Source organism: Physeter macrocephalus, chromosome 19, assembly GCF_002837175.3.
Source record: "Physeter macrocephalus isolate SW-GA chromosome 19, ASM283717v5, whole genome shotgun sequence".
Lineage (NCBI taxonomy): Eukaryota > Metazoa > Chordata > Mammalia > Artiodactyla > Physeteridae > Physeter > Physeter macrocephalus.
The window spans coordinates 45984664-46009422 of NC_041232.1; the positions used below are offsets into that span (position 1 = coordinate 45984664).

At 35.2% G+C, this 24759-nt stretch overlaps 1 protein-coding gene across 1 annotated transcript in view; it reads right to left on the minus strand.

Annotated features, from left to right (window-relative positions):
• Positions 1-24759, minus strand: part of CCDC178 (coiled-coil domain containing 178) — a 379522-nt gene that overhangs the window by 225396 nt on the left and 129367 nt on the right. Inside the window, exons 16-17 of the mRNA XM_024120576.1 lie at positions 23369-23514; positions 20206-20365 (exon numbers count right to left, since the gene is read on the minus strand). Of these exons, the coding sequence (XP_023976344.1) occupies positions 20206-20365; positions 23369-23514 (306 nt within the window). The remainder of the gene's footprint in view (positions 1-20205; positions 20366-23368; positions 23515-24759) is intronic.

The following is a 24759-nucleotide window of genomic DNA, read 5'->3' on the forward strand; positions in this document are numbered from 1 at the left end:
AGAGAGCTGGACACAGTCTTTACTCCCTGAAGTAAGACAACAGCAACCTTGTAAAGATACCCACCAAATCTCCTGGGTTAAATATGCAGGATGTGTGACTCCCTAGCCCCCTCCTTGCTAGAAAGGTGCACTGCAGCTTGAAGAAATCATTTGAGAGGGGGCTGAGAAAAAGTGATGTGCTCATCCTCCATCACAATTACTGCAGGGAAGGGGAGAGTGGGAAATACAAAAGGAAATTTGCAAGGATGACTGAGCAGAGAAAACCCCAATCTCTTCCAGAGTAAGGAGTGTGACAGGAAAAGTCTTGCTTAAAAGAACAAATAAGTAAAGAACCTTCCATGACAAATGAGGGAATGGAGAAAAGAGATAAGGGTGAAAGGGATAAGAGTACATTGTGAGTACAATTCAAGCAATCTTTGAATCTTTGCAAACATTAAAAAAAAGCATCCCCAAATATTATACTCCAGGATATGTTATCTCTTCTACTATCTGGTTTATATTAGCTATAGTATTAAACCACAGAACCACAGTCTGTGGGGAAATAAATCACCTCCTTTAGAAATTTTAAAAAAAGAAAACAAACAAAAAAAACTTTTGAAAATTATAATAAAGCCAAAAGTGGAAAGTTGTCACAAAGGGAGATCACAGTAAACAAATACAGGAAAGACTCATTATAAATTTTTCCAACAAAGAGAAGTTAAGATACATTTAGAACAAGGATAAGCTCTAAATTGGTAACCACTTAATTTAAGGAAATCTTAAATACCCTCAAGAAGAAGAGAGAGAAGTGAGAGGGCTTTATATTGTGAATTTTAAGGAAGAAATTATAGAAATTATCATCTTAAAATATCTATGGATCAGTAGTTCCCAACTTTATTTTCCTGCCCTGATGGTTCACCAGAATAACTATCCCTGGACAGAGAAAGTAAGTAGAGTCTAAAATAATAAAGCCATTACCACTAGCCAACAACAAAAATAATAACAATAACAACAACAAAATCCAGGTTTATAGCGTTCATCTTTGACCTTCCACAATGATTCCATCTTTTATCTATTCAGTCAGGCCTCTAATAAGAATTTATTGCCTAATATATGCCAAGCACTATATTAAGTTCAAGTTAAATACATCTGTTGTAGTTGATAAGGTCCGTTTCCAACTGCTTAGTACTCTCACGTTCATATGTACACAATAAAACTTGGTTTGTCATTCAAAATGTTTAGAATTACATATCACCATATCTGTCTAATAAGAAATTATCTTCATTTTCAATCCAAAGAGTTGCTTTAGACAAAGTGAAAGAGTAGACATACATTTTTGGCGGGCTGTTTAATCCTAAATGGAAACTTACTTTCACTCACTTAATTTCTCTTAATTTCAACCTAGTTGTCATATATGGTGACAGCCAATCCTAGACCACCTCTTCTGTTGGTAGTCCAGATGTAGATAAACACACTGACCACAGCATGTGTGTTAGCAATCTGAGAAAGTATTTTCTCACCTGTGTAGTGACTGAAACATTGTTGAAGATTTTATTTTTTAATGGCAATGTTCTAATTCTGCTTAAAAAATAAAACAGAAACATAACAGTGGAGATTAAAGTCTACTGGTCCATATGTTGCTTCATCAGTAGAAAACCTCTCCCTGAGTTTCCTTGCTTAGCTTCACTTTGGGTTTTTGAGATTATGTTTTTCTTTTTACAAACTCTCAAGAGGGAAAGTGAATCTACTTCATCTATGAAGGAGAAAAATTGCTCAGAGCTGAATATTTGAAACTTCTGCTGGACTATGTTATTTTCAACTTTGTTAAATGGGAAACTGTTCCCCAGAACCCCTTTCCCTGCATAACTTCATGTTAGAAGTGACCAAAAGAAGAATGGGTGACAAATTTGAGAAGGTGGAGGTGAAGCCCTGGCTGTAACTTTTAGAAGGCTATTTATTGCAGCCAGATACAGTGATGGGAACAGACAGCGATGGGCAGACACAGCTTGTCATTACTCTCCACTGCTCCACATCCAGTTTATCTTCACTAGCAGCCTCCCCTGTCAACAGAAGAAAGTTACTCTCCTCTCGTATGAAGAACCCAATGACCTCTCTTAATATCCACACCTTTCACAGGAATGTTGACGTCCTAAGTCCCACCACCAACACACCTCATTGCTTCTAGACTTACAACCAGATGCAAGTTCTGGGATGACTCAGGGGTCAGAAACAAAGTGTGACCTTGTGACCTGTGAGTATGCACCACATACATCAAAAGAACTGCAAGATTTTACCAATTTGTATAAACAAAAGTCTGGGGAATATGTATATATAATATATATTCATATATACGTACATTATATATATGAATTATATATATATGTGAATGTATTCTAAAGGTGTTTGATCAGAATGGAAGAAAATAAGGTTGGATTGGGCCAAATCTATTCATATGATTGCACTAAGGAAAGGTTTTGAATTCAAAGTGTTAGCTTGATCAGGTGGAGAAAACTATTTGCTTGGTGGGCCATGTGGGGCATTTGGGAGGAGCTTAAGTTATGAGGGTGAGATCCTCAGGAATGGGATTAGTGCCTTCTAAAAAGAGGCTCCAGGGAGACCCCGAGTCCCCTCCTACCAGCTGAAGTTAAAAACGAGAAGTCTGGGACTCGGAAGAGAGGTCTCACCTTGACCTTGGACTTCCAACCTCCAGAACTGTGAGAAATAAATTTCTGTTCTTTATAAAGCTACTCAGTCTGTGGCATTTTGTTATAGCAGCATGGAGGAACTAAGACAAGAGCTTTCCTGAGTTCCGTGAGCTTTCTAGCAAATCACTGAACCTGTTGGTGGTTGTGGGGACCCCCTGAATTTGTAGCCAGCTGGTTTGAAGTAAGAGTGGTCCTGAGGACCCTCAAATTTGTGGCTGATGGATGAAGAGAGGGCAGTCTGTGGGGACTGTGCCCTCTGACTGTGCAGGTTTTTCCTAACTCCTGGTATTAAAGGTAAATGCCACCACATGCCAAGATGTCAAAAGCCAAGCATACAAACATTAGAAGTGCCAACTATGGTACTACGTTTACTTACCTCATCACTCCTCATAATATCCCCTCCCCAATATACACAACCTGCCTGTCTCCCATCACACAGATGGTGGGTATGGTGTTGCAACAAGAATGAGCTGAAATTGGGAGAGACTCTTGTTCTGTATGTCTGAGTAAAGAGTTCCTGGTGACCATAAGCCTCATTTACTAATGGACATTTTAGAAAGCCTTGATACATTGTTAGTATTCTGTCTACTTTTTAACTTCAGAAGGACAATTAATTATCAAGTTACTGTAAACCCAATTGTGCTTTCATTTCCCTTGACTGATCCTAGTACCCAAAAAACAATGGCCACTGTAAGGCCACCAGGACTGGTGACAAGCAGTAATGATATCCTAACTGCTTTACTATTTACTGAGGGCTTTCAACATACTTGGGGAGGGGTACCAGAAAGGGCACCCATTTTAATCCCAGATGTGCAACTTAAAAGCTGAGGGACTATGGGAAAGTTTGGTTTAATGTCTCTAAGTTTAAGTTCCCCAACTGCAAGGAGGAAATTTGAAAAATAAAACCTTTTCTGGGTAGTATAGTCATTTTCACAGTATCGATTCTTCCAATCCAGGAGCATGGTATACCTCTCCTTCTGTTTATGCCATCGTTGATTTCTTTCATCAGTGTTTTATAGTTTTCTGAGTACAGGTCTTTAGCCTCCTTAGGTAGGTTTATTCCTAGGTATTTTAATGTTTTTGCTGTGATGTTAAATGAGATTGCTTCTTTAATTTCTCTTTCTGATCTTTTGTTGTAAGTGTATAGGAATGTAAGAGATTTCTGTGCATTAATTTTGTATCCTGCAACCTTACCAAATTCATTGGTTAGTTCTAGTAGTTTTCTGGTGGCATTTTTAAGATTTTCTATGTATAGTATCATGTCATCTGCAAACAGTGACTATACAACCCAAAGCAATCTACTCTTAGTAAATGAAAACAGTTTCCTGGCTGTGCTGGAGCACTTTAGGATAAGATCTATGCTTATGACCATTATAATACTGTAGATATCTCATTTATGCAACACTAAATTCATTTATTTTTTTCTGAAAGCAGGATGAGGTGAACTTCCTGAAGGTAACAACTCAACTAAAATCCATAAAATTTAAAAGAAGATGGACAGGACAATTGGAGGTTCTTTTAATTATATGTATAACCAAAATAAAAGTAATAATGTGTTATGCTATTCAGCACTGCTTAGCTATTTTATAAGTGATATCTTTTTAAAATTTTTGATTACAGATTCTGATATATAAGTATGTATTTATAATAACATAAAATACAATGTAATTTTATTGATGCCTTCATTAATGGTATAGGTGAAGCAAAACCATATAAAGTCTTGGTGTTCTCAGTAATTCACTTTCTGTTTTTGAAACATTTTTTGATAAGTAGAGGAAAGTTGCCAATATTTAGAAATTGTATATTAAGACACTCTTCCTTTGATTCTGCCTCTGGTTAACAAAACCTATTAAAATGCTGCCGTGATTCTCTCTCCTTTATGAGGCTGGTATGCTTCTCAGAGTTAAGATCTGTGCTTTACTTGAATAATCCTCAGACTCTAGAATAGTGTATTTTATGTAGTAGGAACTCCATATTTACCGACTACTGAACTAAACCATTATTCCAGTCTAAACGTTTCCAATGTGAACTTTGGAAGTACTATTCATTGTCACACAAGTTCCTATCACATTTCATTCTCATTACACAATTCTGGAAACAAGTGTTCAGATTAACTAAATCTGGGTCTGAATGAAAGAATGTTAATTTCTCAGGGCCCCATATACTAGAGGGTCTAGTTGCATTTAGAATAATTCTAACTCTCCATTATTACTTCCACACCGTTATTCCTCCATGCTTATGTGAAAATACTCCTTGTTTTCAATTTTATATTGAGTAAAGAATATAATCCTCTACCTTCTCTAACCCTATTTCACTGTCATTTAATGATTTGCTGGTCATTTTCTCACACTAAGAGAAGACTCCGGCCCATGGGACTCAACCTTCTCTTCTGTCTATCCCTTGTTCTCCCATCATTCTGTTTTACATTGATATCTATCTGGATGACCTATCCAACATTTTAATCTTAGAGTTTATAGACTTACCCAAATTTAGTTAACTTCAATTCCATGTCCCATTAACAATTCATACCCATGGACACCCTTCTGACTTTGCATCATGTAGAATGGTACCATGGCTGGAGTTTTAAACTCTGATACTTTCTTTTCTGACTACAGTCTCTGAGCCTTTTGCTTCCTGTATTCTTGCTACCTTTTCCATATCCAAAATCACCCAACCCAAGATTCAAGATTTATTTTCTTCTCAATCATCCCTGTATTATTAATGATTTCCTGAAGTTTCTGATGTGATATATATGCTTATAGTTTTCACAGTAATACGCCAATGAAACTCTTGTTCCTTCGGTTCCAGATTCTTACATGCACTTGGGCACTGGACTCCAAGTAACTCCTCCAAATGTATCTCAAACTTGATTGAATCCAATTTCAAACCTATTCTTCAGTCCATACTGTACATATTTTTTTAAAGATGTTGGTACCACTAACCATTCTGTTGTTAGTCAAAAACTTGATATATATTTGGATAATTTTTCTCACTATCTGGCCAAATAACCATCAAGTTCTGTCTATATTAACCTAAAAAAAATCTGAAATTCACCTTTTCATCTTGCTAGAACCATATCACTTCACCAATGAATTCTTAGTTGGTACCACTGTATCCAAATCCTTCATTCCTCTCCAACTGATTACATGTGATCAATGATTGCCAACTATTGATATATGTCATGGAATACAAAGAAAAAGCAATATTCACCTCACCACACTGGGGTAAAGGGACAAGGCTCTTTGATGACAGAGTCTTCAGAGCCCAGTCTCAGCCACCTCAGGCCCTTCCCAACTCTAACTGCTGATGGGAATCAATGTCTCAGTCCACCCGTGGCCCATTAGCCCCATAATGATGTGCCACAACAGACCAGTAGAAATCTCTGCTAATTTTAGTGGGATTTTCCTCAGCTGCTATGGTAGCTTTGTTATTCTTTGATCAATTATTTACCAAACATAATACACTACCTCAAATTCCCTAAATGTCTGCTCATTTTTGACATTGATATGCCTTTCCTCCTATTGTTTTCACTACTTCAAGTGTTCTTTCCTTGACTAACTTGCTCCCACCCTCCAAGACTTAGTTCTGCTATTATCATAGCAAGCTTTCTCAGATTTCCTTCAAGGTCTTCTTCGTGGGTTCCAGAGAATTCTGTGCTTAATTCAAGAAAAGCAGTTGTTGCACCTTATTTTAACTTACTTGTACCTGTTTCTTCACCACTGCTCAGTGAAGCTAAATGAGAGCAGGTGTTACTCTATATTTACCATGTTCAGAATCTCACCCAGATTCTGACTCTCAAGACATGACTTGAAAATGAATAAATAAATGGATGGATGAATGAATGAATGAATGAATAGCAATATTCTCTGTTCTTGCCAAAGTAAATTGAAATACAAATCTCACTCTTTCACTGATTCTTTTAGGAGTCACATCACTTCATTTGGACTTCAATTCAGCAAATACTGAATTCTTATTCTGTCCTAGATATTGTGATGGACTCTGGAAGTACTCACATGAGTGAGGCATCATTCTCTTCCTCAAATTCATCACAAATTGGAATGGGAACCAAATATTTAAGCAAAAATGCATTATATGACATGTAATACAATCTCTCCCTCAATCTTGTCTCTTTCCCCTTTGCTGGAAAACTTACCTGGGATCTGAAATTTGCCAACAAATAAATAGAAATACATAAGTTCCTTTATTACCAAAGCTCTTGAAAGAGTATTCTAAAGCGGACTTCTCTAATTTCTTTCAGTATTCTGGTTACTTTCACCTTTATATTTAATCTTCTGGCTTTATCAGTCTACTGATACCACTCTTTCTACCACTGATGCTCTCCTAATGGCCAAATTAAGAATGTGTGACTCAACACTTTGGCAGTGTTTGGCACTGTTGATCCCTGTGGAGATGAAATTCAGACCTCTTGACTGAGGCTAGTGTCTTTGGGCTGGAAGACAGGCTCTGTGAGCATGGGATACAAACTTCTGAGGAGTGGGCTCTAGTTGGCCTGCAGAGCCACAGACAGCAATGAGAAAGAAGGAAACAACCTGCTCACCCAGGTTCTATCTTCAGATACCCTCTAACACTTCTCTTCAAAGTTTTCAGAAGCTCCCATGTCTTTAACTATCAACATGGGAGCTGACTCACCAATCTTCTCCATTTCAACTCCTTCCCCAGTTTCCACTTACATAGTCTCTACTTGTCCAAAGCAAATCATCTTCTCAGCAAGCCAATCATCAAAAGTTCTTTTTACCATAAATGTTACCATATTTTTTTCAAGTCAACCAATATCGTACCACCTCCTGTAAATTCTGGTTCTTTTATTTGCATATCACACCCATTTTGACATCAGTCTTCCGGTTCTATCAATCTCTCATCACTTCCCTCTGATGACAAATGCACTTTTTTGGTAACTAATATCTGCAACTTGTGCTTTCATTTCATTTCATGTCATGTCATCCTACAAAATGCTGTCGAATTGGTCTTGCTACAGCCTATCTCTGAGCACACTGCACTCCATGAAAATTCTTCACCTCTCTCACTGCTTTACAAATTAAGTGTAAACTTTTCAACTGGGTCTTCGTGATATATCCCACACCTACATTCTCAGCTTTATCTCTCATTGTTTACCTTCATTAGTCATATAAGAACGCATTTAGATGGAAATTTGAAACCGTAATATAATTAAAAGTAGAATGTCTCCACATTATATTATTAAAAGCAATAAAATCAAACCACAACCATCAATATATCAAAAAAGTAATAATGACAAAAGTAGAAAAGTAGTGTCAACATGGAAAGCATTAAGCAAGATGACAGAAGCAAGAATCAATAAAACTATCAAATAAATTAATTAAATTACTGAATCTGAATAGATTGAAAAAGCAAAATCATCCTAAATATTGCTCTATAAAGGTTGCAAATGCACATCTAAAAAATAAGCCACAATAGTTGATAATAAAACGCAAAATTAGATTAGTCTAACAAGAAGAGCAGGGATTGATAATATTAACTTTAGAACAATACACAGGAGAGAATTATGATTATATAAAAAAATAGTATGACCAAACTGATCATTTAACAGCTATTCTATACATTAGATCCTCAGAACTTACTGATCTTATAATTGAAGGCTTGTATCCTTTGACCTGCTATATATACAAATATATAAAGTAAAACCCACAAATTAATTCATGTAGAAAATTTCAACATACTACCAATAGACTGCAACATTCAAGTAGACTGAAATATAGGAACTTTCATGTCATGAAAAGTATAATTAGGTTGAACTGAAAATTTCATTAATTTATTTGCTCACACATTATCTATGGAGCAAAAGCCGCATTGATCATATTTGATAACCCCATACAAATTAAACAAAAACTATTTAACAGAAATTTATTTTTCTCTGGCTTTACTGAAGTATAATTGATAAAACTATATACACTTAAAATGTACAATGTTATGATTTGATATATGTATTTTGTGAAACGATTACTACAATCAGGTTAACTAATACATCAATTACCTCATAGCTATCTTTTTGTGTGTGTGTATGATAAAAATTCTTAAGATCTACTGTCTCAATAAATTCCAAGTATACAGTAGAGTGTTAATTATAGTCACCATTCTATACATTAGATCCTCAGAACTTATTGATCTTATAACTGAAGGCTTGTATCCTTTGACCAGCATCTCCCCCATTTCACCCACCTGCTTACCTCTGCTAACCATCATTCTACTGTACTCTGTTCCTATGAGTTCAACTTTTCTATTTTTTAAAATCCCACAAATAGTAAGATCATACAGTATTTATCTTTGTCTGGCTTATTTCACTTAGCAGAGTGTCCTCTAAGCTTATCTACCTTGTTGCAAATGGCAGGATTTCCCTCTTTCTCATTTACTTCTCACATTTTCTTTATCCATTCATCCATTAACAGACACTTAGGCTGTTTCCTCAACTTGGCTACTGTTGAGGAAATAATAATGCTACCATGAACATGGGAGTGCGGATATCTCTTCAAAATACTAATTTTGTTTCCTTCTAATATATACAGAGAAGTGGGATTTCTGTATATTTCTACTTTTAACTTTCTGAGGAATCTCCATGCTGTTTCCAATAATGGCTATGCCAATTTAGACTCCCACCAACAGTGTACAAAGGTTCCCTTTTTTCTACAACCTGGCCAAAACTTATCTCTTGCATTTTTGATAAAAGCCATTCTGACAGATGTGAGGTGATATCCCAGTGTGGTTTTGATTTGCATTGCCCTGATTAGTGATGTTGAATACTTTTATCTTTTCATTTATCTACTGGCCATTTGTATGTCTTTGGAAAAATGTCTTTTCAGGTCCTCCACCATTTTGAGGGGGTGTGAAGTAGAAAAGGACTGCTGTATTACTGTGCCAGGCAAAGGGGAACACAGCGGGCTCCTGCCTTGAAAAACTGTGTGTCCCACCCCCAGAGGATCTGATGAGGGTTTTCTAACAATCGCTCAAGGGTGGGGTCTCTGACAAGATTAGGGCGTGTGTGGGGGGCCTGCACTCCTTTAATCTCCTCTCTGGTGGTTGATCTCCTCATCTTGATGAGCTTCTCTGGTCCCTTTAATCTTGCCTCAGCCTCCACCCATTGTTAACTGGATTATTTCTGCTATTTTGTTACTGAGTTGTATGAGTTACTTATATTTTGGGTATTAACCCCTTATCAGATATATGGTTTGCAAATATTTTCTCCCATTTGGTAGACTGCCTTTTCAATGTATTGATTATTTCTTTTGCTGTGCAGAAGCTTTTTAGTTTGATGCAGTCCTACTTTTTAATTTTTGCATGTGTTTCATATGCTTATGGTATTATAGGCAAAAAAGTTGTTCCCAAGACCAGTGTCAAGGAGATTTTTTTCCTATGTTTATTTTCCAAGAGTTTTATAGCTTCAAGTCTCATATTTAGGACTTTAATTCATTTCAAGTTAATTTTTTTGAGTGGTGTGAAATAGGGATCCAGTTTCATTCTTTTCTATGTGGCTATCAGAGACTATTTTATTTCTTCCTTTCCTGTTTGGATGATTTTTCTTTTCCCTTCCTAATTGCTCTGGCTAGGACTTTCAGTACTGTGTTGAACAGAAGTGATGTGAACATCCTTGCCTTCTTCTTGACCTTAGAGGAAAAGCTGAAAGCTTTCGATGATGAAGAATGATGTTAGCTGTGGGCTTGTCAGCCTTTACTATGTTGAGGTACATTCCTTCTACACCTAACTGCTTTTTTAAAATTATGAATGGATGTTGAATTTTGTCAAATGCTTTTTCTATATCTGTTGAGATTATTATATAATATTTACCTTTCATTCTGTTAATGTGTTGTATTGCATTTATTCATTTATTGATTTGTGTATGTTAAACTAACCTTGCATCCCAGGGATAAATATGACTTGGTTATGTGTTTGGTCCTTTTAATGTGCTGTTAAATTGGGTTTGCTAGCATTTTTTTGAGGATTTTTGCACATGTGTTTACTAAGGATATTGGCCTGTAGGTTTTTTTCTTGTAGTGTCCTTGCCTGGCTTTGGTATCAGGGTAATGCTGGCTTCATAAAATGAGTTTGGAAGTGTTCCCTCTTCTTCAATGTTTTTGGAAAAGTTTGAGAAGCATTGGTATTAATTCTTAAATGTTTGGTTAGACTCACCAGTAAAGGTCCTGGGGTTTTCTTTGTTGGGGAGGTTTTGATTATTAATTCAATCTCCTTACTAGTAACTGATCTGTTCAGATTTCCTATTTCTTCACAATTCAGTCTTGGTAGGTTATATATTTCTAGAAATGTATTCATTCTTCAAGGTTATCCAATTTGTTGACACATAATATTTCATAGTAATCTCTTATAATTCTTTGTATTTCTGTGGTATCAGTTGTAATGGTTCCTTTTATTTTTAATTTATTTTTTCTTAGTCTAACTAAACTCTTGTTTATCTTTTCAAAAAAACCAGTTTTTAGTGTCATTGATGTTTTCTATTGTTTTCCAGCCTCTATTTCATTTACTTCTGCTATTATGTCTGTTATTTTCTTCCTTCTGCTAATTTTGGGTTCAGTTTGTTCTTCTTTTTCTGGTTCCTTGAAGTATGAAGTTAGGCTGGTTGAAAGATCTTTCTTTTACCTTGTAGACATTTATTACTATAAACTTCCCTCTTAAAACTGCTTTTGCTGCATCCCATAAATTTGGTATATTATGTTTCCACTTTTGTTTCAAGATATTTTTTATTTCCCATTTGATTTATTCTTTGACTTTGGTTTGGAGTATGTTAAGTTCTACATACTTGTGAATTTTCTAGTTTCCTCTTGTTAATTTCCTGCTTCACACAACTGTGTTTGGAAAAGATACTTGGTATAATTTCAGCCTTTTAAAATTTGTTATGACTTGTTTTATGACCTAATTTATGATCTACTCCAGAGCATGTGCCATGTTTGGTTAAGAAGACTGTGTCATCTGTTGCTGTTTGATGTAATGTTCTATACGTGTCTGTTTTGGCCTAAAGTGTAGTTCAAGTCTAAAGTTTCATTATTGATTTTCTGTCTAAATAATTTATCTATTGTTGAAAGTGAGGTATTAAAGTCCCCTACTATCATTGTACTGTTGTCTATTTCTCCCTTTATGTCTGTTAGTATATTTGCTCAATGTATTTAGGTGCTTTGATATTAGATGCATATATATATTTATAATTGTTATATCCTTTTGATGAATTGCCCCCTTTATTATTATGTAATGACCTGTTTACAGGTAAGTAAAACTCTTGTTACGTTTTTACTTAAAGTCTACTTGGTCTTATACAAGTAGAGCTACCCCTGCTCTCTCTTTGGTTTACATTTGCATGGAATATATTTTTTTAAATTCTCTTCCCATTCAGTCTGTGTGTGTTCAAATGTGAAATGAATCTCTTGTAGACAGCATATAATTGGGTCTTGTTCTTTATCCTTTCTTTTAATAAACTTTCTGCCCCTTTCTCCCTTTCCTGATGGACTCCAATAATGCATAGATTGCTTCTCTTGATGGTACCTCGTAATTCACATAAGCTTTCTTTATTCTGTCATTCTTTTTCTTTGTTCTTCTCTGACTGAATAATTTCAAATGACCTGTCTTCTACTTCACAGATTCTTTCTTTTGCTTAATCAAGTCTGCTGCTGATACTCTCTGCTGCATTTTTTATTTTTCATTTCACTCACTGTATTCTTCAGTTTCAGATTATCTTTTTTTTTTTTTTTACAATTGCTATCTCTCTGTTAAACTTCTTGTTTCATTTGTGTATTATTTGCCTGATTTCATTGGACTGTCCTTCTGTGCTTTCTTGTAGCTCACTGACCCTCCTCAAAAAACTGTATTAAATTCTGTATTAGGCAAATTGTAAATCTCCATTTCTTTGGGGTAGGTTACTGGAAAATTATTGTGTTCCTTTACTAGTGTCATGTTTCCTTAATTTTTTACGTTCCTTGAAGGCTTTTGTTGTTCTATTTACATTTGAAAAAATAGTCACCTCTTCTAGTCTTTACTGACTTGCTTAGGGAGAGAGATAACTTCATTTGTTAGCCCAGCAAAGGATGCCGTGATCTTCTCAGACCTTTTCTATGGATATATCTGCTCCACACTTCTTATTTCCTCTTGGGGTGGAATTCTTTTACCTTCTTTGAGTGCATCTGAAAGGCATGGACTAGGGTCTCCTGTTTGCATGCTCAGCCCTGAGCCCACTTCATGTGTATGCAGTGAGTACTGGAATTCTTAAGATTGTATGCTTTCTTTTAAGTCTGCAAAGCCAGCTGAGTGCTGACAGCTTCCTATTTGCTTTTCCTAGGGCAATGCTAAATACTCAAGTTTGTGTGCTTTCTCTCAATCCCAAGGAGTTGGGCTGGCTTTCTGTGCATGCTCAATATCCATCTGCAAAAGTTCACATTTACTGCCCATGGGGGAAGTGTCTGTGAGTGAGGTGCTCAGAGCATTAGGTATGCCCATGGACCAGTAGGAAGTGTCCACTGGTAAAGCATCCCCAGGTCTAATGGGCAGGATCCATGATGGAATCTATATAGTTGGATACACGTCCCTGTGATGTGTTACAAGCATTGCCTATTGTGTACCTGTCTCTCCCTGCCCCTCAGTCATGCTGCTCACATCAGTATTCTGGATGGGGTGAGAAAGAAGTGGGCCTCTTGGCTGCATCCTACAGCCAAGAAGTTAAGCACACTGGGGAAGCTAAGCACTCACTAATATGCCCTCACTTTCCCCCAGTGAGAGCAATCTCAGAAGTTGCAGGCCAAAGGGGTCTCCTTCGGCACTGAGCTATGCCACCTTGGGGGAGAAGTGACGTAGGCAAAATGAAACTCTTCCTTTACCCTGTCCAATTCACCCTATCTCAGAATTTTTTGCTCGATGTTGTGCCAGAAATGCTCCCGTGGACTCTGGACTTCTACAAAGGTACTCTTGCCCATTAGTGACTGTCAAAAGTGGTTTCTTTGGGGAAAGACAGTAGAAAATTCCTATTACACTATCTTGCTGGCATCACTCCTTAACATAAATTTAAACAATACCCACTACCCTCTGCTTCCAACCTGTGGAAATAAAAAATTTTTTTAATAATTATTTAATTAATTTATTTATTTATTGCCCCTTTTCCCCCCTCAAAAAGTCTCAAGGAAGTTAAATTCCCTAATTTGTGACGAAGTCAATGTGCAAGTAAAAACATTAAATGAGACTGCTACATATTAAAATTGCACTCAGAGAATACATGAATATTATGAGTGAAAAACAAAAAAGTATTCAACTCAAGTTGCTAAAAAAAAGAAATAGAATAGAAAATAAAATTATGAAAATCAATCAAATGGAATGATAAAGAAAAAAGCTGAAATTAATGAATTAAAAACAAAAATAATTTATCTTTATAAATAAATGAAAATTTGGAGTTTGTGGAAAAAACAACCAGAAGGCAAAAAATTAAGACTAATCAAGGAAAAGGAAAAATAAGAGGCTAATACATGAGAAAATTATAACCACAGAAGCAGAAAAGATGAAGCTATTCCTATTTCATACAACTTAATGATAAATTTGAAAATCTCATTAAAATGACCTTTTCTAGAAAAAATAAATTTAAAATACTGACACAAAAACTAGAAAATATTAATTATGTAAAAACCAAAGAAGATATAGAATAAATTTTGAAATGTTTTTCTTCACAAAAGAACCAAGCTCAGATAATATCTTTTGGGAGGCAATTCACCATGACGTTTATACACTTCTGTGACAGCTTTTATCCGAACTATCTTTTCAAAATTTACTGCATAGACAATGTAATGCCTTCCTCTGGGGCAAAGGCTGAGCAAGTTTGCTAGAAGCTCACTTATAAAATTGGGGGTTTTCTACATTCCAGGTTCATTAGCTGTGATAAAAACCCCCTATGTATGAAGCATCTGCCTGGACCACACTCACTTTACTCCCATGAGACTTGGAGCCAAGGGGAACCTACAAACATGAAGCTCACACAGCCATGTGTACTGAGTAATAGTCCTCTGTCTCTCACCCAGGAGTTTCAAGTCTTCTGTCAGCTCTTGTAAAGCAGTGGCAGCTAACTTGTTAGCTTGTAAGCAAGGTAAAATCTCTGACTTTTCACATATCTTGATAGTATCATGGGAGAATTTCTCAAACTTTCAAGGAACTGAAATGCCTCATGCTATTTAGCATAGAAAAAAAGAACAAAAGCTTATTATTTCATTTTTAAAACTCCAAGAAATTTCTGATACCAATATCTTGAATGAAGTACAAAACAGAAGAACTGTAGACCAATCGATGTTCAGCATTAAATGATTGGAAATTGAATCTAGTAACGCATTACAATTTTAATAAAGCATTATCAATTAAGGTATACTTAACAATGAAATTTGATACTTGGAAACATAATTAATTGATCAAAAGAGAAAATCACATATTTATGATATTACTCTGCAGTAGGAGAAGGCATTTCAAAAGTGGCAGACCCACTAGGAAATTAATGTTACTTGGAAAAATCATAATTCCAAAGTGTGATCATAGAGTATTATCACAACTATGTAGAAAAAAATACCAATATACAGAAAAACTGAAATGGATTATAACCAAGTAGTTGTAATAGATGCCTCTAGATAGTTGGGGAAAAAAAGCTGAAAATGTAGTTGATTGCCAGTTCAAACAATAAAAATTCTATTTAAACTTTATATATAGTGCTTTAACCCATAGTATTAGCAGTAATTCATGAACATATCTGTAAGACGTAACATGATGTTAGAGAGAGATGCAGAAAGAAGGGAAGTTTCTTCCTTGTTTAATGAATCATGCTCTAAGCAAACATTCAAAATATATTAAATTTTTATTTGGGAATGACTCATATCCATGCTACATTTTTCGTTTATATTCTAGTGTTACCCTCTCTCTTTTTTTTTTTTTTTTTTTTTTTTTGTGGTATGCGGGCCTCCCTCTGTGGCCTCTCCCGTTGCGGGGCACAGGCTCCGGACGCGCAGGCCCAGCGGCCATCGCTCACGGGCCCAGCCGCTCCGCGGCACGTGGGATCTTCCCAGACCGGGGCGCGAACCCGGTTCCCCTGCATCGGCAGGCGGACGCGCAACCACTGCGCCACCAGGGAAGCCCTAGTGTTACCCTCTCTTGATTTCTAACTCCTTATGATCATTGCAGGACTGGGTATGTTTGTGCAAAAACTTGAAGGGTCCCAGAGACAAAATTAGTACTGTTTTGCTACCAGTCCTCAAATCAAAATGTTCATTCCTCAAAGAGCTGTAGATAGATTTGAACAAGTTGCTTTAAAAAAGCAATACGATGAACCTAATGAATGTTACTGCATGTGATTAATTAATGTTTAATCCTATCAGAATTATTTTTAAAAGAGTTATTAATTATGCAAAATACATTCTTAAGTTTTAAAAATTTCATGCTATATGAAAATCTTCTGGTGGTAAGAAAACCATCAAGGCAAACTATTCTTGCCTAGGAGATTCATTGGTCAGTCTTTTAAACGTTTCCAATGAAAATGCATTCATTTCCCACTATTAAGAACAAAGAATACATGTTTTTTATTTATAATAATACCTAATATAGCAAGTCAGTGAGCCAGGAACACAATTTATTGTTTGTAATTTGAATGTTGTCACTATATTCAAGTCTGTTTTTCACATCTTCCATTTTCCTGCTGATTACATTTTAAAATTGAGGGTAGGGTTTTGGTCATCCAATATTAAGTGCCCCCAAAACAGCAGTACTCATAAACTAGTCACGTGAATGAAGAAATGATGAGTGGCCAATAGAAGAATAATTTTTTAAGTTGTGTAATCTTTAAAATGACCTCAGATTAAATTTGTTTCTGACTTTTACTATTTCTGTATCTGGCTGTCCAATAAATTAGTGAATCACTGCCTCTATATTAAGCTAAGAATTTATCACATGAAAGAGTCAATAAATGATTCAATAGCCAAACTTGAAATAGCAATAGACAAGGGAAGAGGTATTTCCTGAGAGTGGGAAATATGAAGCAAAATAAAAACTAATAAACAATACAAAGTATTGGGAGACTGTCTCTGTTAGAACTCAATCTGGAAATTTCTTGTGTCTGCCACAGATTCACTGTATCAGTAGTTCACTGTACCCCTCTCATATCATACCCTAAGTTATAGGGAGGAGAGTAAGACTACCGAAAGAACACTAGAGAAAGGCACTGATGTAGAAAAGGCGAGTCGGACTTCTGAGGATGGCTCATGTTAGATTAAAATGCTTTAAACTCCAGTTTTGTTTGGACCTTCCCAGAAGCAAAGAGGGAGATTAGCAGCTAGAGCCATAGTACTCTAATGAACATGCAATACAGAAATTTTAATCTTAAGCAATTTGCATTTGCAAATTACAGGAAGTTAGTAAAAACTGAATGACATTCAAGAAATCTATCATTTAAAGATATCTCATATGGAATTGCTTACTGAAAAAGACTGAATTTAACACCACACTGTCTGCTCGCTGATGTTTATGTATATTTTTCTTAAAGTATTTTATTAGCTGTTCATATTTCTAATTCTATGGTGTGTTTTCGCACATCCTCAATTAATTCCATTGTGGCTTTTATAAAGTTTTTTAATAAGCAATTTCTTTAGATGATCCATAATTGTGATCAATTCTTTTGTCCAGCAGGGACAACCCAGATTAATAACATCACATTTATAATGATGCCTAATAATGCTTGTTTCTTTCTGGGAATGCTTTACATTATATACATATTTACAATTTTTTATCTCATCCAATTTCTAAACAGGGATGAGAATAGGTTTTCCATGAGGAATTTCATTGTCTTTGCACTCTTTCACATCAAGAACTGATCATAATCATAGATAGTGTCACTAATGATGAGCTATATCAATCTCTAAACTTTTCATGTTCGATCTCTACTCTGCTGATCATATAAGGTGAATGCACAACAAAGACCTATCCAAGACAATTTCATATAAATTAAAAGGTTATTTGAAAAGCATTATTGAGATATTTAGCAGAATCCTTAATTGTAGGAAAGCAACAGACAATTTAACCATTTTCACCTAGACGGAAGAGAATAGACGGAAAATTTCTTATGTATTATCAAGGACAGAGGATGAGAGAGACAGACAGAGAGAGAGAGATTCAGCTTCTGCATACAGCATGAATATTTGCTAAAGTATCAGTCTGCTGCGGTATGGAAAGAATCTCTGAAATGCTACTGCTTTTAGCCACTATCATGCATGTGGACAGAAAAATTACACCCAAAAAAGCATACATTCATCCATTTCATCATTCAGTCAGTCATTCAGTGAATTTTTTTGAGACCCTCCCTTGTGCCAGGCATAGTTCTGAGCTTTTAGGATACAGAGAGGAATGTGTCAGAAAATTTCCTGTCCTCATAAAGAATACATTATTATAGCAGGATTAGTCAGACAGCAAAGAAGTAAAAACGAATGAACAAAGCAAGTTCAGATAGAGATTGGTGCTAAGAAAAAAACCGGAGACTATGTGATATGTTCGAATGGCTGGGTGTAGGTACACTCTGGGATGGGAAAGCAGAGACAGCTTCGGGATGAAAAGAAATACAACTCTCAATTACTGAGAGGCTAGTTATACAGGATTTTTTTCCTTCATCTCTCTCCTGATGACCATATTTTGTCATTTCACTAATTATTATGGTTCCATTAAAGTGCTGAAATGCCACTCAGTAAATGATTCCTGAAATCCCACTGTGTCCTTAGCACCAGTACAACTGGAAAATGTGGTAGAATTCAAACAAATAATTCCACTGCTGTGATAAAATATGAGGTGGGGAATGATGTTTAACTCAGTAAGTAACTTAAAGCTTCTTGTTTTGAGAGCTGCATTTGACTTTAAGCTTCTCCAGTCCATCAAACCTCCAGGAACTCCTCCAAGAGGAGGCAATATTTGTTGCCACTAGATGGCACCAGTTATTTTCATATTTTTAAGACAAAAAACACAAAAACCCAACATACCTTTTTCTATGTAAAAGCCACATTTAAAAGGGAAAAATGTTACTTGGCACTATTATTAATAAAAGTATTGTTCTTTTATTAATAATTTTCTTATAGGAGGGATCACAGCAATAGCATTAGAGATGGTATGTTCATTCACTCACATACATGTGTATTCGATGTATATTTGTTCCAAATAATCTTTTTGAAAATGTACTAGCAATGTTTTTGAAATGTTAAAAGGAAAAAAAGGAATTGAATTTATGGAATACATATCATAATTGAATATATAAGTATCAGGATCAAAAATATCTGATAAAAGTATATTATGATAATACACATAATTTTTAAAGTTTTGCAGGAAATAGTTTTAATAAAATGCAGTAGAGTTATTTTTTTATTAATTTTACTTTATTTTAATTTTTTTATTGAAGTATAGTTGATTTACAATGTTGTGTTAGTTTCATCTGTATAGCAAAGTGATTCAGATATATGTATATATATCTATGTGTATATATATATATATAATTTTTCAGATTCTTTTTCCTTACAGGTTATTACAAAATATTGAGTATAGTTCCCTGTGCTACACAGTAGGTCCTTGTTGGTTATCTATGTTATATATAGTAGTGTGTATATGTTACTCTCAAACTCTTAATTTATCTCCCCCTCTTTCCCCTTTGGTAACTATAAGTTTGTTTTCTATGCCATACTGTTTAGAATTTTTAATTTCATATCAAAACAACATTCTTCAGTATTTTGAATTAATTTTATACTTCCTATAACTTTCTTGCTAATTTGTTTCCATCATTCCTAGGGGTTATTTTTGAGAAGTAATTTCTGTTGCATCGCAAGTAATAGTAATATTTATAAATATATTTTAAAAAGCCATGGTACTTATTATGTCAATTAAATGTAACAAAAACTTTTATGAAATGTAAAATTGGATGTGAATCACTTAGCTAAATGTATATCATTTAGTCATATATCAAAAAATTTAACATGTATAGCTTTATAAAACTTAAAAAAACTTCAGATCTAAAAAGGCACATTTTACCATATGATCTCCTTGTTTCTGACTAGTTACTGTTCAATTAAAACATATGCAAGTATAAAATATCCTCATTTTTTAAAAAGAAGTGTCTGGTAAACATTCAAATTATGTTTATTCAGAAACGAAATTAACTATTTTCACATTTCCTGTTAAAAACATAAAAATGGCTCTGAATAACCTGCCATCAGTAGACTTTGAAATAAAAGTACAGTGACAAAATGAGAGTGCACATAAAATGCACTGAAAAGAATGCATACAGCATTCATATGCTGTATGAATATAATTACTTATAGGAAATAAAATAAAAAATGAAAAGTTGCATGTTTATTATGCTAACATATTTATTTAAAAAATCTAAACATCTTTGCTACTTCAGTATGAAAAATGAGTGCCTCAAACTAGCTGTTAATTTGACTATCACTATATTTCCTTCATTCTAAAACAGTCCAAAAATAATACTCACCTTAATATTTGATAGATTTCTTTGCCTCATGGTAAAGAGTGTTCTATATCTCTGTTCTTCCTCATAGATTCTCTCTTCACAGGCTTTTTTCTCATTTATGAGATGATCAAACACAGCTTGTGCATGTTCCTTTTTCTCTCTCATGGCTATAAACTGGTCCCTATGACCAAAGAAAGAATTGCATTTGCCATTAATCAATTCACATTTAATTTTCTAATGTGCATTTATGACACATTTTAAAATACCCAATATTGAAAAATCTTAGAACTGAATGGCTATGCAAAAATTCCCTAGTCCTTTTCATAGGCCTGTCTCCATGAGCTACATCTAAATGATCCAGGTGGAAGACAATCTCTGGAGAATTAGCAGATTCTCTTGGCTGCCTACCCAGTGTGCCTCTGTTTTGTTGTCATTCCAGAACTCCCCCTCCATGCAGCATATAACTCCAAGGGTACATTCTGATTAGATTAAGCCAACCAGCAAGAGGCTAATTATTCACCACTAAACATATATATTAAGACAGTGCAATAAGATGAAAGGCAAGAGCCAAATTCCATGTAGAAGGGGCTCAATTCACTAAATGTGAACAAGGAGTCCTGTTTTCAAATTTGCTGACAACAGCCATAGTGGAGAGAAAGAAACAAAAAATGAGTACCATGTACTGAGCTGCTGAATCAACAAACCCTGCAGCCTACCCTACCTAGAGGCCTCCTGTTACATAAGATAATACGTTTCACTATTGTTTAAGCTGGTGTTTGAGTGTGTGTGTGTGTGTGTGTGTGTGTGTGCCCTCGTGTGTGTATACGTGCCCTTGTGTATTTTGTCACTGGCAACTAAGTACATCCTGACACAGAGGTAAAATTATTTTTATAGTGAAATCAGTAGTTATATTAGGAACTATACTAGTAGGAAAAGCATCAAAAAGTGGTTAAAACAATACTGCAAAAATAAATACGCTTTAGAAATAACTGCCAGACTTGATCAGTAACCCAGAATCTAGAATAAGCAGGGCTGCAAGAGCTCAGCACAGTCTTATGTCACCCACATTCGTTTTCAACTCTACTGGTACGGAAAATTGAATCATTTGCACAGTTAGTTATAAAGGCAGCAGGACTAAAATTTTTGAGGGGCTAAAATGTTAAAGTGCTTTTAATATAATATCTCATTTAATACAACAACCACCCTATGAAAGAATAATTATTTCAGCAATCTAACAGATGAAAAAGCTAAACTTCGGTATTATTAGCTTGTGTAAGCTAATTAGTAAATGACAGAACCAGAATTCAAATCCAGTTCTGACTACCTCTATTTGATTCAGCAGCTCAACACAAAGTACTCATTTTTTTCCTCTCTCTCTACTATGGCTGTTATCAGGATATTTGAAAACATGACTCTAGTCACATTTTTTAGGTGGGTGCCTCTCCTTTTAAATGGAATAAAGTCCTTCCCTTTCATCTGTCTTGCCTCTGTTTTTTCCACTTCATCACTCATACTAACAACATCCATAATTCTTATGAGATGTCCTATGTAAGAATTCACTAATATCAACATTGACACTAGGTGAAAGTATCAGTAGATTATTTCTACTACAGTTAATCTTCAGTAATCTTCCGTTCCAGTCCTAGTTTAGGGAGTCAATATGCACAGTCAAAAGAGCACACACTTTGCAACAGGACAAACCTAAGCTGGAGTAGCTCTACCACTAACTAGCAGTGCAATCTTAATCATTTAATTTCCCTGAGCCTCTGTTTCTCTGTCATTCATGTGGGAATGTTATGACAGGATTTAAGAACTGTGAGAACTGGATGAGACAGGTGCTTAGATTGCCCACAAAATGCCTGGCACACTAGGAAGTCAATCAATGTTAGCTTTAAATCTTACTTGACACTGTCCATCATCACTGTTAATTAATAGATTTGTAAATGACACACAGTGTCAGCTATTCTTTTTCTCCTCTTCCAGGGCAAAGGCAGAGTTTGGTCAAGTTTAGGGATGGAATTGATTCACTGGGACACGGTGAATGTTCTTGCCTGAAAAGCAATATAATCTAGGCACAGGATGGAAGAAAATGTAAGAATTGAAATGGTAAGAATGCTGGAAAAAAAAATTCATCAGCTCCTGAACAAAATATAAGTTTAGTGTAAATTATAGAATTTCAGGCTTATCCCTTTGAGCCCCCAAATATTCTTACAGATATTAAACAATATGGATACATATCTTTCAAAGTAATATCAGGTAATATCTTACCTGATATTCTATATATGATTTAATAATTTTCAGGTAAAGCTGTATGATCATTTTGAAAGTAAGTTTTGTAATAAACTTAAATAAAAAATAAAATCCTGTTGTAATAGCTAAACAAATCCTTGTTGAGTTGACTTGACTCCATTAAGATACATGGTATTAGATTGTGCATAACTATTTTTCTGACACTTTATCCCTCAAGTGTTATGATTTTGCTAATGCTGTATTAGCCTTCTATATTTAAATCAGACCATCACTCCTAAATGTGACCAATGCATATTCCTCCAGTAGTCCTCCAAATCCTGTTCTCAATGTATTATAAAATAGGAAATACTCAATAAGAACAAAGAAGAGTAAAGGAAGAGTATGTAAGTTCTAAGTGGGGGTCTATGGATACAGTAAGAGTCTTAAAGCATGATCATTCTCAAAGTGAAAGGCCTTTGTCAGGTATGCCCCAGACTAATGAGGGGACTGTATAAGAGGCTTTTGAAGACAATTAATGTGAATAAATTACATGAGGTTTTATAGAATTTCTAAACTCTTACCTCAAAACTGTTACCAAAAAAGGTTGGGTGAAAAAATATATATTATTAACCATGTCATATAAGTGAAAAATGCTGAAATTAGTGGGAGAGGTTATGAATTTCGTAATGAATAAAAGTTCGTATGCTTGGAAAAGGAGAAACATTAGCAGTTATTATAATAAGAATAAACCCAGAGGAGCAATGAAAAATGACAGCAATTTATGATTATGTTTTTAAACCAAAATTATCAAATATCACATGTATATTTCACATCAAATCATGATAGAAAATATGGATCATTTGAATAATAAATTTTAAACATGGAAATTTGATCACATCTCTTTTATAAATGATATATTAAGCATTTAATATTTTGATAAATTTTAAGTACTTACTTTAAACAGTCAAGTGTGTGGTCCAAAACATTCTTTTCCTTTTGTTTTTCTTCTAAGTCTTTATTCAATTGATTTATTTTTGCATGATAAATAATTGTTTTACTTTTAGTGGTCTCTATTTCTTTAAAAGTTATTGAGCGTTTATCCTGAAAAAAAAATTCAGGAATATTTTAAGTACTAGGATTTTCAAATCCTTGAAACTTAGAAACACAAATACTTTTGGCCATGTGAACAGTTAAAAGCAAATGGTAATCTCTTATCAATATAAGTAACAACTTAGGTTTGTGTTCGCTTCTCTTACATCTGATGAGGTTTTCTAAAAGATGGGTTATAACTATCTATTCTCTCTCCCCGCCCTTCCTCTCCCTCCCTCTCTACCCTGCACAAACTTGTCTCCCCTCCCACACACATACATGCACAACTGAAAGGCATGTCTTTTAAGATGCCAGCATGTGGTCACGGGTTATCAAACATGTACACTAAAGGCAGGCAAGAATATATATTGTTCTGATGTTTAAGAAAAAGGAGTCAATGTTTAATACCAGCACAACTCCCCAAGGCTGGCCAGTCCAATTCCAGATTGGAGATTTGATTTTGTATCGATTTTTACATGAGCCCTTCATAACTGTTGGTGCTTATGTTGACAGACTGATTTACTGACTGGGTGACTGACTTACTGAAGGTTGTTTTTCCCCAAGTCTCGCACTGCTTCTAGCTGGTGCTGCTCACCCAATGGATTTCACAGCCTCAACTGCTCCCGTTGCTCCTGTTTTCCTCCAGTTTTCCCCATGTGCTTTCTAATTCTTTCTCTGTTCTTACAGATTTCAAGAACAATGAATTGCTAATCTTTTATACTTATTTTCCTATAAAAATCTTCTGTTTGTCCAAGATTTGGAAAATTGAGTACTGTATTTGAATTTTCATATCATCCCTTCTTTTCTTTTTTTTTCCTGGAACTTCTGGAACTCTTCTACTAATAAATGGGGTTATTTTTGGTTTGTTTGTTTGTTTGGTACCAGAAGGTATTTGAGATGGCTGACAAGGATTCTTCAGTGGGCCTACTAGGATATTATGTTATTTCTGGGAGAAAATTCAACCAAACAAAAAGTGTGAGGAGGCACAAGTATGGGTAAAAATAAGTAAGAACAAGTCAGAGAGGATGGGCAATCGTGGGTACAGCATGCTATCACTAAAACTGACTTTTCGTTCAGATTCCATAATGCATGCCATAATCTTCAATGATGATTTTCATGGGAAACTGAGATTTCAGAAGCAATGGGGTCAACAACTTAGACCATCCCAGCCAATTCAGCGATGCTGAAGGTGGGCTGAAGGTGGTGCCAGAGGATTTTACACTAAAGGAAAGAAAGAGTGTAATTCCTGCAGACAGC